The sequence below is a fragment of the Melopsittacus undulatus genome, chromosome 2, assembly GCF_012275295.1.
Source record: "Melopsittacus undulatus isolate bMelUnd1 chromosome 2, bMelUnd1.mat.Z, whole genome shotgun sequence".
Taxonomy (NCBI): domain Eukaryota; kingdom Metazoa; phylum Chordata; class Aves; order Psittaciformes; family Psittaculidae; genus Melopsittacus; species Melopsittacus undulatus.
This window is the reverse complement of record NC_047528.1, coordinates 20108144-20121556: the sequence shown is the minus strand read 5'-3', so window position 1 is coordinate 20121556 and position 13413 is coordinate 20108144. Positions and strand designations below refer to the sequence as shown.

The 13413-nt window shown below is 41.8% G+C and overlaps 1 protein-coding gene across 4 annotated transcripts in view; it reads left to right on the top strand.

The window, feature by feature from the left end:
• LNX2 (ligand of numb-protein X 2) overlaps positions 1-9183 on the top strand; it is a 54496-nt gene extending 45313 nt beyond the window's left edge. For all 4 annotated transcript variants that reach the window (XM_031049566.2, XM_005149772.3, XM_031049565.2 and 1 more), the window contains exons 7-10: positions 93-270; positions 2024-2255; positions 4049-4207; positions 6774-9183. In XM_031049566.2, coding sequence (XP_030905426.1) covers positions 93-270; positions 2024-2255; positions 4049-4207; positions 6774-6909 — 705 coding nt within the window. In that variant the 3' untranslated portion in view covers positions 6910-9183. The remainder of the gene's footprint in view (positions 1-92; positions 271-2023; positions 2256-4048; positions 4208-6773) is intronic.
• The last annotated feature ends 4230 nt before the right edge of the window (positions 9184-13413 follow it).

Sequence of the window (13413 nt, the reverse complement as noted above, 5' to 3'; positions counted from 1 at the left end):
TCGAAGTGCCTGAGTATAGCATTGGGGTGTATTTAGTTGTGTTTTCTGTTTTTTCTTTAAGTTTAACAATGTTATTTATCCTTGTCAAACAGGATCTCTCCCAGTGCGTTACATGCCAAGAAAAGCACATTACTGTGAAAAAAGAGCCGCATGAATCCCTAGGAATGACAGTGGCAGGAGGCAGAGGCAGCAAAAGTGGCGAACTGCCCATCTTTGTGACAAGCGTACAGCCTCACGGGTGCTTGGCAAGAGACGGCAGGATTAAACGAGGTGGGACCTGGCTTCCCAGTGGCACGGATGGCCTCTGATTGCTTGTTGAATCATAGGGTCTCTGGAGTCAGGTGGTGTCAAAAAGTCGTTTTGCAGATGTAAGGAAAGCATCCACAGATGGATGCTTTTCATTATGTTTCAATAATGGAAATACAGTATTTAGTATCACACTTCCACCTTTTCTAGGAAAGGGATGTTTAGAGAACGATAGCAGGGGAAGCGGGTGAGACCAGGAAATGTCTGGTTCTTTAAAGCTGGCGGTAATCCCCTGAGCTGAGGATCTGGTGTGATGCTTTGTACTGTATAGTACATGCATCCTGTTTTTGTGTTTAATCAGGTGGGCTGGGCCCCAGTTCTGCCTGAAGAATCTCTGCTCCTCAGTGTAATATCTAAACAGGAGAGATGCTCTGATGACAGGCAGCAGCTCACCCACGCTAAATTTACCCTGAGAGCTACGTCAGTGTTCATCTTGGTTCATGAATGCTTTCTTATCCTCTGGAGCAGCTTGGGTTTGCCAGTCTTCGTGGGTGCTATAGCACCCATCCTTGTTCCTCAGCTTTGCAGAAGGGAACCAGGAGGTGGAGGTTAGACTCAGTGTAGGTGAAGGCAGGCCTGCCTGTTTGACAGCAAAGGATTTGATGATTAAAACATATGGAAAACAAAAACTGCCTATGGGATCTCTGCAGTTCAGGGTTCACAGAATTACAGATTGTTTTAGGACAGAAATTTAGGAAAAGAATTTCACAGATTGCAAGTTTTAAAAGAACAATGTGGGAGCATACTTACATGCTTCTGTGAGAGGGAGATTTATACCCCCATACCAATGGGTATGCTCGTTCTGTACTACTATGAAACAAAAACTTGATAGAAGAATCATAATTGCTTGTGCATTGTATAACATTAAAGTAGCCATAGCAGCAACAGAAGTAATTTCAAGTTAAGCTGCACCTCAACTTTAGCTTTCCTTGGGAGAAAAGAAGCTTTTCAAATATGAGTTTCATTCCAAATGTGACCCAGGCATTTGCACTTCTGCTTTTATCAGTAAGTGAGGCATTGTGTGAAAGAGAAGACTCTCACTGCTTGGGCAGTAAATAAAATCCCTGTTTTCATCCTGAGGCTTTTAAAAATATTCTGAAATAAAATACGAATTGTGTCAGTTTTGTTAGTGGCTTTGACTTTTCCCAGATTATCTTTGTAGGGATGCTTTTTCTTTCTTCTAATGGACTGGGTTTTGTACCAGTCTTTCCAGTGAGTTTTTTAATTCCTTTTTGCTCTTCTGAGTAGCAGCTTAGGAAAAGCAGAAGATCTAGAACACTCTGTGGAGCCTCACTTACCTACAGGAGTTGGTTGCTTTGAAATGCCTATACTGTTCCTTCCAAAATTCTTCCTTTCTTTTAAAGTTAGGGTGGACCTAAGATCCAATGATTATGTAGTGGCACCTGCAATAGCAGTTGCAGCTAAGATGATGAGGTGTTTAGGTAATTTCTATCTCAAATTTTCAGGGTGATATAACATAGAAGTCACAGCATTTGATGTGTTATGTGGAAATAAATGGTACTGATCCAACTTAGTAGTTCAATACATTAATCCTTCAAACTGGCAGTGTAAGGAATTCACATTCCCAGGCTCTTAGTACAGACTGCCTCACCCCCCAGAAATACAGTGTCAAATGAAACTCTGATGTGGGAGGTGCTGTTGGTAAGAAGGACTCTGACAGACTGATTGATGTGTTCTCACTTGCTCCTTTGAACAGGTGATGTGCTGCTGGACATAAACGGCATTGATTTGACTAACCTAAGTCACAGCGAGGCGGTGGCCATGCTGAAAGCTAGTGCTGCTTCCTCGGTAGTTGCCCTGAAAGCTCTGGAAGTCCAGATTGTAGAAGAACAGCCCCAGGCTAATGAAGAGCAATTGAGTACTATCAGTGAAAATGAATATGATGCCAGCTGGTCACCATCGTGGGTCATGTGGCTGGGACTGCCAAGGTACAGAATTAATTGATAAAGCAATTAGGTAACTGTTGTAAGTTAAGTCCAAGATACAAAAGCATAGAACTTGTTAGTTGCAGCACATCTGCCTTTATTTCTACCTGCCTGACAGTATCATAGAAGCATAGACTGGTTTGATTTGGAAGGGACCTTAAAGATCATCTAGTTCTAACCCCCCTGCCATGGGCAGGGACGCCTTCCTACTCATTTGGCAGTGTGTTTACTAGGTGTACTACGAGCAGGAGCAATGTTTCTGTAGGAAACTGGAAGATTAGTAGACTGGATTTATCCCTTCACTAACCTTAGTAAGTAACCATGTGGATTCTTCTCATTGAACACAAGCCATCTTTTCTTGTTTAACCATAACTTTTTGTAGAATATCTAAAACCAGAGAGATTGTTAATAAAACCGCAAAGTATATACCCATGTGTCTCTTTGCTTACCTAAATTTACGAGGCCAAGTGTATAACCTTAGGATGGATCAGACTTGTCATTCTGATGGACTCTTGACATGGGTCTTTTACAAATTCCCATGATTTTTTTTCAAGAGCCCATTACCATCTCTGCCAAATACAAAATCTCTTCAAGATTTGCCAAGAGCTCTCTCCCTTTCACTAATGTTCAGTCTGTAGGATATCACAATGTTTAATTTTTATTCTTCTATTTTTCACACTCTTGTGGCTACAGCTATAAGCTTATTCCAGTATTGCTTGCTATCCAGAAGAGCTCCCACTACAGCAAGGAGTGTAGTTGACTTCAGTCAAGGTGTGCAGGTTAATTCCTCCCTCTCTGATAGAGCTACTAGGCTCAGTTCTGTAGTTGAATTATAAAGCCACAATGAGAACCAGGCATATTGGTAGCAGAATGAAGTTGAGGCTAAGAGAACCATGTATTGACCCTCCCAAGATTTCACACTTTTTATGAGTTTTGCTGTCAATTAATTTCTGTTCCATTCAGATATTAATGAGTTACCTAATCTCAGTAAACAGCTCAGTTTTGGTAAATGTACTTCCTTTCCATGCTTCAGCAGTGGCCTATTGCTTACATATTACAGATGCTCATGTGTGGCTATGCATTGTGCTGCTATTCTTTAGAGGAGTGTTGTACTTCAGTAAAGAACTTGGCATCTTTTTTACCCAAAAGTTACTGTCTAGGATGTTTTCATTTTAATTACAGTCATTGCCAACTTATTTGACAAGAACTAATTTTCACTGCAGGAGATAACATATACCAGTACAGTTGGTGAAGCATGAACTGCACTATTTACATTCTGTGTAATAAAATGGTTAAGCATTTATATTTCCCTTACTGGAGATGCATCAGTTCAGAGGTAGCAAATGTGATGCATGGATGTTTTAGATCATTACTTAAAGTGGAAAAAGCCTAAACTGACTGGGTGTGGAAGAAAAACACACTGCATTTTTGGCTTTGAAACTAAACACATCAGGTATCCATTTTTCACCCACACTCTTGCCACCTATGAAATCCCTGAAATGTCATTCTGTTACTGTCAGATTAGAGAGTTAACTGTGTTGAAGTAATTATTCTAGCACTGCATTATTTCTTTTAAACCACTTTTATGTCTCAAGATTGTAGGGTATTTTTTGGTATTTGGTTTAAATATAGTGAAATTACTCTGGGAACAGAAGTCTAATCACCATTCCTCCCCTTCTCTTCCGTGCTTGGCACAGTGGTAATGATGAGACAGCAGGTGTTGTGCCTACTACAGAAATATCTATATGTGCTATACATGGCTTTTTCTCTTGCTGTCCTGTGCTTCCATTCCACAGCTGCCTCCATAGCTGCCATGACGTGGTACTGCGGCGGAGCAATTTAGGGAGCTGGGGTTTCAGCATTGTTGGTGGCTATGAGGAGAACCACACAAACCAGCCTTTCTTCATTAAAACCATTGTTCTTGGAACTCCTGCATATTTTGATGGAAGATTAAAGTAAGCTAAAATAATAGTAGTAGTAATAATAATAATCAGCACTTAAATAGTGATGTGGTCCTGCAATTAATTGCTTAAGGAAATACACTGCAGCATGTTGGGGTGGGGATCATCCAGCTCATTAGTGCTTGTCCTCTTCTTTAGGCCAAGAGACATTGCAAAATGTGTATGTGCAGAACTGGCTAGTTTGTAACGTTTTTGTCTTCCTAGAGAACAGCTAAAAAGTTAGAACTTCTTTAAAGTGGGGAAAACTGCTTTATTCTTTTATATAGCCTTCTGAGGCTACTGCTGGAAACTGATGCTGAAGATGTGTGCTGCTGCTTTAATGGAAGGGCAAGAAAGTAGATGAAAAAGACCTCTGAAAAGATCTTTAAGAAACCGAGTCCCCATGGCAGTACCTTGAGAGTCATTAGTTGCAGGGAAGACAATGAAAAATGAGGCACATTCATGAGGCAAGTTCAGCAAAGGCTCCTGAGATGGTGGGAGTTGGAGCCTCTGCTCCACGAGGAGAGGGCTTCGAGGGCAGTTTACAGCCCCTTCCAGGACATGCAAGGAGATGGTCAAGGAAACAGAGCCCAGACTTTTCACAGTGCTATGGGGCAAAAAGCAACAGTGGGCACATGTTGAACAAAAGAGACAGAGACTGGTTATAAGGAGAAACTATTTCCCCATGAGGATGGTCAGGCAGTGGCACAAGTTGTATGGCCTCTGCTCTTGGAGGTTCCTGAGACCAGAGTGGACAAAGCTCTGAGAGACCTGATCAGGTCTCACAGCTGACCTTGCTTTGAGCAGAAGGTGGGACTATAGACTTCCTGAGGTCCCTCCTAACCTTAAAGATTATATGATTTTACTTACATATTATATTTGGATGCAACCCCCAGGTCTAGTATTCATATATGCAACTTAGCCTCTTGTAGGATGACCTACAGTTCCTACTGTAGGATTGTATTCTATTGTATTCCTAAGATGTTCTCTTACTCACTTTTTTTGTGAAGGTGGTGGTAAAGAATATGCAACTTGAAGTTTTATGGCATGATTTTTACACATAAATTTACTTACATATTAACTTAAGCAAAAAATGTACTTATGCCTAGAGCCTTGACAGTAATTGATTTTTCAGTTCAATGGCTAAATAAATAAATGAAGAAATAGCTTGGCTGAATAGAAAATTACATTTCTTTTGCCAACTATGGAACAGTTTGGATTAATTTAAAGATCTTAGTTCAACCCAAAGTAAATAATTTCAGACTGGGGACTTAATACCTGGGAGTCTTCACACAAATGGAAATTCAAGCATCATTCTTAAGAAGGGGGGATCACACTTATCCCCTTGTAAGGAATGGAAAAGATGCTCTTGTGTGATGTTTGAATGTTCTGAATCACTGAGAATATGGACTTAAAAATGGGCTGTCAACAAGGGAGAGCTCATTAGAGCCTGCACCATGAGTTATTGTGGGGCAGATCTTTTTGAGACTGTTCTATTTTGTTTAAAATATCTAAATATTTTGTTAGGCTAGGGAGTAAAGAAGTAAATAACATCACAGTTCAATAGTTAAGATGGTTTTCTGACATGAAATGATGTGTCTGGTGTGGTTTTATAGAAGATGAAATTACTTCAGCAGAAAGGTTGGGTGAGTGAGACCCCACTCAGTGAACTATAACATTGTGGTTTGGGTGAGGGGTACGTTCTTTTAGGCAGAGAAGGCCTTTGGAATGCACATTTAACTGGTGTTGGTCACACAGACTCTTCTTCTTGTGCTCTGCCTTAGTGGAGGGCACCAGGAAGGCATTACTTTGCCATCCATTTTGGTGCTGAGAATAGCTGGGAGGATCACTTTCTGGAGGGCTCCTGTGTGATCTCCAGGGGTGTGTTTGACTGCTCTGGTGGGTGCCACTCACTCAAGCTGCAGAAAGGAGATGCTTAGAGATGGGGCATGCTCAGTATATGAAGGTGCTTTTTTGAAGTTTCTCTTGAGCTTGTAAAAACCGGAACTTGACCCTTTGAGGTCAGTTTTCTCAAGTCTGACAAACAGCATCCTCCCAAGTTTCTGCTCCCTGCTTCAAAACACAGAGATGCTACAGCTGCTCAGTTGAACCATCTGCTGAGGGCAGTTTCAAGCCAAATGGTTATGTTTGACAAAATTGTAAGCCCCTGAAAAGAAGGTTTTCAGTTGGTAACCATAAGTATCTTTAGTTACACCTCCTACAGTAAAGGCATGCTTGGTGTAAATGTGTTATAATCCACACAAACAAACAGAAATGGTTCTGTCATGCACATGCTATCTCATTATCTTGTCTTGACTCCGTTAGATCTTTCTGAATCTCTCTTTTCATGTTTCCTTACAGGTTAGCTCTTAATGCAGAACTGTCTTTGTATTAGAATTGAAGTGTGGTGATTTGGGAATTTCCCAGATGAGTCTCAGTAGTAAAACAGACTTAGAATTGAACCTCTTCGTGTTCCAACTGATGTAAAACCATCACCTCAGCAATGAAATGTTTGTTGGTGTGTACTAGTTACTGCAGAGCAGTAGTCATCATTTGGTTGTCTTCTTCTTGTGTTTTTTAGGTGTGGTGATATGATTGTTGCTGTAAACGGACTATCCACAGTTGGAATGAGCCATTCTGCTCTTGTTCCCATGCTGAAGGAGCAGAGGAACAAAGTAACTTTAACCGTGATTTGTTGGCCTGGAAGCCTCATATAGAGTTGCAAATCGCTTCGGTTCAAGCAGCATCTTTTTCTAGATAGCTGGCATAAAAATCTCCTCTATCTTCTTTTTCCCTTATTGATACAGCTGGTTATAAGCAGGGCCAAAACTGCTGTATTTTCCTTTTTTTTTACAGGCCTCTCAGACTTACTCTGTATATCTTTCCATCCTGAAATAGCCATTTCTGTTTGCTATATATCTATTGCTGACGCAAATGCAAATATACATGAGCCCACAGAGAAACTCCCACTCTGATATGGCTGCCGTTGAGCTTTCCCCATCAGGCTTGTAAAATTAGCAGAAGAACTTAGTGATTCTTTGGGTTTCTCTGCGCAGTCCTCATGTTATATGTGGTATATAAACGTAATAGCCATGTGCCCATTCTTCCCTGCAAAAAGAACATGTGTCAGTACCAGAACGATGTATCTATCTGCTGCTATGAATCAAAATCTGTTTCCAAAGGTACGTCTCTTCAATGCATAAGCTTTTCCAATTTTGATTCAGTATTTCAGACTGATTCATGCAATCCATCTTACTCACCAGAAATTACTTGGTCCCTCAGAGTTTTCATGCAGGGCATCAGTGTTCATAGAAAAGTAGGACAAAAGCCTGATATTACTGGAATTTTTATAAAGTGCAATAATTGGACTCTTTGTTAGGAAACTTTAATATATTACAGAGTTTGTATCCTATAGTGGCAAGAAATATGGAAGTAATTACTGTTGCAACGCTGGCAAGAATACACGTGCCCGAGGTCGCCTTTGAGTGAGTGGCTTGCAGTATTAGACTTTACTTTACAAATGAATGTTTTGCTATGTCAGAGAATTTTGATGAACATTTTTACAAAGATCATTTTTACCGTTTCTATTGTAGTTGTCAACTCCCTCTGTTCATGTGTGGAAAAAATACTTTGACATGTACTTTCTAAATGAGAGAATTATTTCCAGGGAAAAAGCAAGCTATTAAGAAACCATACACTATGGTTTACAGGTGGGCAGGCTAAAAGGAAGGCTCTTTGAATTCAAGTCCAAGTGCAAAGCAAGCTGCAAAGTTCACGCTTATTCTATCACCTCTCAGCAAATGTGCAAATGCCTTGATACCAAATGCTGGAACCATCTCTCTTGTATTTCAGGATATTATTTTACTTTCCTTTAGAGAGCACCTGCTATCAAGTTGTCAGTAGAGTAACACTGTTTCTCTTGGATTGTATTCAGTATTTTTACAAGCCAACCTGTAACTTCTAGACTTTGCCTTTCCATGATATTTGTAGGCTAAGCACCCATTTGTTTAAGAGAAGAGGGGTGGAGCACAGAAAGAAATGTGCTGACCTGGAGCTAACCCTGTGTGTTGTCAGTGTTCTGCAAATTTGAAAAAGAGCTTCATTTATAAAGCAGGTTCCCAACCTGAACTGATTTTATGAATGACCTCTGTATTGTAGTATTCGTTACCAGAGAATGTATTTGAGAATCACAGCATATTTCAATTGTGAAGCATGAACTTTATTTTCCAACTTAGCTGGTATAATATCAGGGCATATTATCGCATGTCATTAATCCCAGTAGCTTTGTTTTCACAAGAAATAAAGTTACTCTTTTGCAAAAAAAGAAAAAAGGTACAAATCTCATATGAATGAAGTGGTTTTATTTCTCATTGTAATGTATCAGTTTCATTTCATAACATTAAAACACTAAAGAATGTCCTCTGCAGTATATTACTATACTGAGATCTTTGTTTCTGAAGCAAATACCAAACTTTGATACTCCAGTTGATCTGAGAATCACTTTCCTCCTGTCCCCAGATGCTGTTTAACTGTATGCTTTGCTCTTAATGCAGGTTTTTTCAGTACAGTACATCTTAGTGTAGAGTGTAGGGAAGATTTTTGACATATGTACTAGATTTAATGTTTGTTTGGGTTTTTTTAGTTATTATTTTAAAAATTACGCTTTTCATTCAAAACCCTGCAAAACTCAGATTTTTAGATTTTTTTTTTCCTCTTTTGTATGTGTATGTAAGAAAAGCATGGGTTAGCTTAAACTGTGCGGTTTTGTTTCTGTGAGCTGTAGCTTTTGATCAGAATGTCTAGTGAGAAAACCTTTCTGAATTAATTCCCTTCCTGAATCATTTCCCCCTCTTGTAGCTGCATAGTTGGGTTTGGTTTTCTGTGCCTTCTGTTTTAAATTATTTGAAGGTTATTTTTCTTTCCAGATATTGCATTCTAATTGTATGGTATTAATGGAGGATGAGTGAAAATAAAAGTTTGTTCTATTCATTGTAGTAACTCAAACTATTGTCTCTTTGCAAAAGATATCAGTCTGGGTTTAAAGGTATTTTTATTTCCTGCTGTGATTTATCATACATTACAGTTAGTGAATGTACCAAAAGAGTCTGAGTGCATGCTCATCCCAGCAGGGTAACATACCAGCTGCTTAACCAGTAATTCCACGCTGAAGAGTGTTTCTAAAGCAGAGGCAAGATGCGTGCCTTACGGTGCATTGCTACAAGCAGCGTTTCCTTTCCCTCTCAGCACCAGCTGGTACTGATCAGCTGGAGGATGTTTTCACAGCACAGATTTGATGCAAGCAGACAGTCTTGCTGGAAACATCAGCTTTACAGCTGGAACTTGAGCCTCCTGGCAATCAGTTCCCCTCTCAGTCTCCTGCAGGCAAGTATGCTCTATCTTTAGATGTCTGCGAAGATGGAATGCATCTAAAAACAATTTCTTAATGATTAGCAGTAAAGCTGCCCAGAAGCTGGATTTTTATTCCTTGCGGTAGTTAGTGGGTTATGAATAGATGAGTTCCTTTCAAACAAAACCATGCCTATGCATAGAAGAAAGTGGCCACGTCTACCAGTAGGCTATTAGCTCTTCTCATAAGGTGGAAGCCAGATGATCAGTTTTGATTTAGACAGATTAATGTATTCATTGTTGCAGCTGAAGGTGCACAGAGTGGTTGTGTGAGGTGATGGACCGAGTCATCTGTGTGCTGGAGTTTCGTATGAGGAACACCTTCCCCAGACAACCCTAGGCATCCTCAGTGAAGAATGTAAAACAGTTCATTCTGCTTCACAGCATGCCAGTGAAGTGAAATCTGAAGACTTTTAATTTTCTGCTCTAAACTTCCTATTTAGAGTTGGTAACAGCAGAGGGGAAAATTTGGCACGACAGAAGAATTACAAGTCCATTTATTTGTAAATGTCCTAATAGATCTGGGGTGCATATAGTGAAAATCTAAGCCTGGTTCTCAGATACAGTGTGACCCAGATAAAATCAGAAGCAAGGCAAGTTCCTTTTAGAGAGACTTAACCATTTACTTCTGAGGTAATTTTAATACATTGTGAACTAAGTTAGGACATCCTGATGAGTTAAGAGAATTAGTATGCCAGGCAGGGTGGCATGTCTGATACTACATGTCTTGATAATACAGGGACCAAAGTATAACACGAAGGAAGGTCAGTGAATCGGTGGACATCCTTGTCCCAGTTGTTTCAGGCACCTTCTAGGCAAGCTTCCTTACCTAAAAGGTAGATCTCTCCCAACACATAGAAAAAGGAGAGATAGAAAATGATTTGCAGTGACCTCATCACACCTGCCATAAACCTGTCCAGCTAGCGAAGAACAATTCTTAGATTACTTGTTGCCCACAGGATGGAGAAAGCCTCAGACTTTATCCATCTGGGACAATTAAAATAACTTTCTATGGGTAAGAAAGCTTAATATTAGCTAAATGTTGAGGATGACCTCTTTGTTGCCATATCATGTGGTGGATGGGTCCCATGAATATTAGCACTGCAATATGGATGCAATGCCCATGTCAACGATGCATTGATACAATGGTGACGAACTCTCTTCTGTAGGGTGATGCCAACAGCCCTCAGAAATTACAGAGGCCTGAGAGTCCAGTCAAAGGAGCCTGCTCAACATCAGCAGTGGCATTCAATGTGCCTGAAGCTGTTTTAGAAGGAGAGGGAATGTGTTTGTGTTTGGGGGTTGTTTTTGTTGTTAAACTCTGCTGATAAAGGCTGGCTGAAGGACTCTGTGTTGCAAGCACAGCCAGGCACAAACAGCATGCTCCTCAGCAGGAAAAGCCAAGTTTGTTTTGCCAAAGGAGGTATGAGAGCAAACCATTCCCATTGCAGGAGGAGTACATGAAGATGGAAGAGATGAAAGAGGAGAGTATCTTCTGTGACTCCTAGGGGCAAATATCACATCTAGGAGGGGTTACCCCTCTTCACCCTCCTTCCCAAGTAGCAGTACCTACCTTAGAACACTTCAACTCCCTTCCTGGACTTTTCCTGCCCTTCTTTAGCCACAGGGAGACTGTGGCTTGGATTTAGAGAGAAGAGGCAGTGACATTGTGGCTACTTTCCATCCCTGTGATCTCAGAAGTGATTCAGTCTTGGGTATCTTGCAGAACAACCGTCCTCACCTCTTCAGCTGTAGCTACACCCTTTCATGTCAACACATCAGGAGCACTCACTAACTTGTTTCAGAGCTAGGCTTGCCTAAGGCTGTGGATCCATAGCCCACAGGATAACCTCTGCTGTGTAGGGGTTTCATGCAGCAGCTCTGCTTTACCCCTGAAGCATAGTGTGTTGTGGTGCAAAACCACCAGGCAGCAAGACACAAAATGCTTTTCTTCTGCTCATAAACCGTGCTGGTATTGAACCTCAGCCAGACTCAGACTGTCCCACAAGCCCTTTCTCTGTGAGCAGCTGCACTAAGGGCATACAAACTGGGTCTATAGTTTGGCCCCAGCTTTGTATGGTGAAGAATGAAATACACAATTAAGGAGCCCATTCGGTATTTTGATCTGGGGCAGATCGAAGTGCTGGTGGCTTTGCTCCCAGGTTTTGCTATAAAGCGATTGTGGAAAGCTACTGAAGAGAAGCATTTTAATCAGATTAGGATAGATAAAGAGTATAACCCCTTGGTTATACAATTGAGCTTTCTAATCATATTAAACTTTGATACTGGCATCAGTGCCATATTGGAACAACAATCGCAAAAAGCTACAAGCATAAAATATTACAGATCCTTACACATATTATGAAATGTCATCCACTGAGGTTAAAAAATGTTATTGTGTTTGGGGAAATGTGCCAGCTAAAAAAAGCAGACCGAACTGGGAGCCCGGAGTCCTGTGTACATGTGCAGATTAAATGCAGCACAGCAGAGGCAAGGCTTGACCTTTCTGTTTCTTACATTTTTATTCATTAAATTGCTTCCCCAACAGCTACTTCTGCCACTACTATTACCCACCTTAGTCCTCATCCACCAGCATGCTAAGTACACTCAGCTCTTTTTGCAATCAATTAAGGGTCCCTTGTTGTGGGGTGCAGCAAGAGGTGGCTCCTCTTTACTGGTGAAGCAGCCCTGGATAGAAACAGCTTCAGCTCTCACCCCTCTGCTGCTGCAGCCACTGCTCAGCATCCATCAGTGCTTAACGCAGGAGAGGACTGAAGCCAAGAGCCAAAGGAAAGGGGCTGTTAATGCACATCAAATGCCTGATTTAAGTGGGCTGGTCTTGTGGCATCCATGTCTCCATTGATCGGAGTTCCCTCAGTGAGTCAGGCTTGCAAGTACAAAGGACCCTGCTTGGGAATGGTGGCCTTGCACTGCCCGCAGCCGCAGGTCCTGCCGGTACGCCTCAGAGCTGCAGCAGCTTCAGATCCCAGCAGGGATCATGGCTGGTCCTCCTTGAGTGAAACGGACAAGCAATAAGGCAGACACAAAGGTTTTCCTTTCTTCTCCCTCTAGCTCTTCCCACAGACATGCAGAGGTCTTACATCTATCCTGTTTTGGTTGAATAGAGTCGAGGTAGCAAAGACCTTCACTTTAGACCATGTGCTCCCTTCTGTCTGTGAGCACAGCTGGCAGCTTGTCACAGGGTCATGTCCATGAGGGCAAGCTGGCATAGGCCAGGAGCCTCCATGCTGCTGCAGCCCTCATCCTGCCCAGGGGTCCTGGATCAGCAGTCCAGCTGTAGGAGGTTGTCCTCTGCCCTTGGAGTGGAATTCTATTCAGCTGAACATTCTGCCCTCAGAGTCTTTCTCACCCTTAAACAGCATTTACCCTTAGATTTTAGTTCCCAAGCTTTCCATTGCTTTTTCTGGCCTTTCTGTATGTTCCATGTCCAACATCCTACTGCAGTGATGCCCCTATCCCCCCTTAAGTGCTGCTTTTCCCAGGGCAGCTTCCAGTCACTAATGCTTCCTTCAGGCTCCATGTCTCTCTGCTGTAGCATCCTGTAGCCTGCAGTCTGTGATGTGGGGAGGCGTAAGGGGTACTTTGAGTTTTCCTTTGCTGCCAACACTGTTGGCAGCCGGGGTGCAGCCTGACACTGGAGTAGCTGCTGGGTTTGCAGCTGCCCACTGCAAGAAGCTTCACACTGTGTCCCAGAGAGGTCCCCCACTTCAAGAGCCCACCCAGCACCCCACAGACTGGCAGCCCCAGGGTGATGGGAGGGAACTGCTCTCTAACAGCCTGGGAAGTTTGGCTCT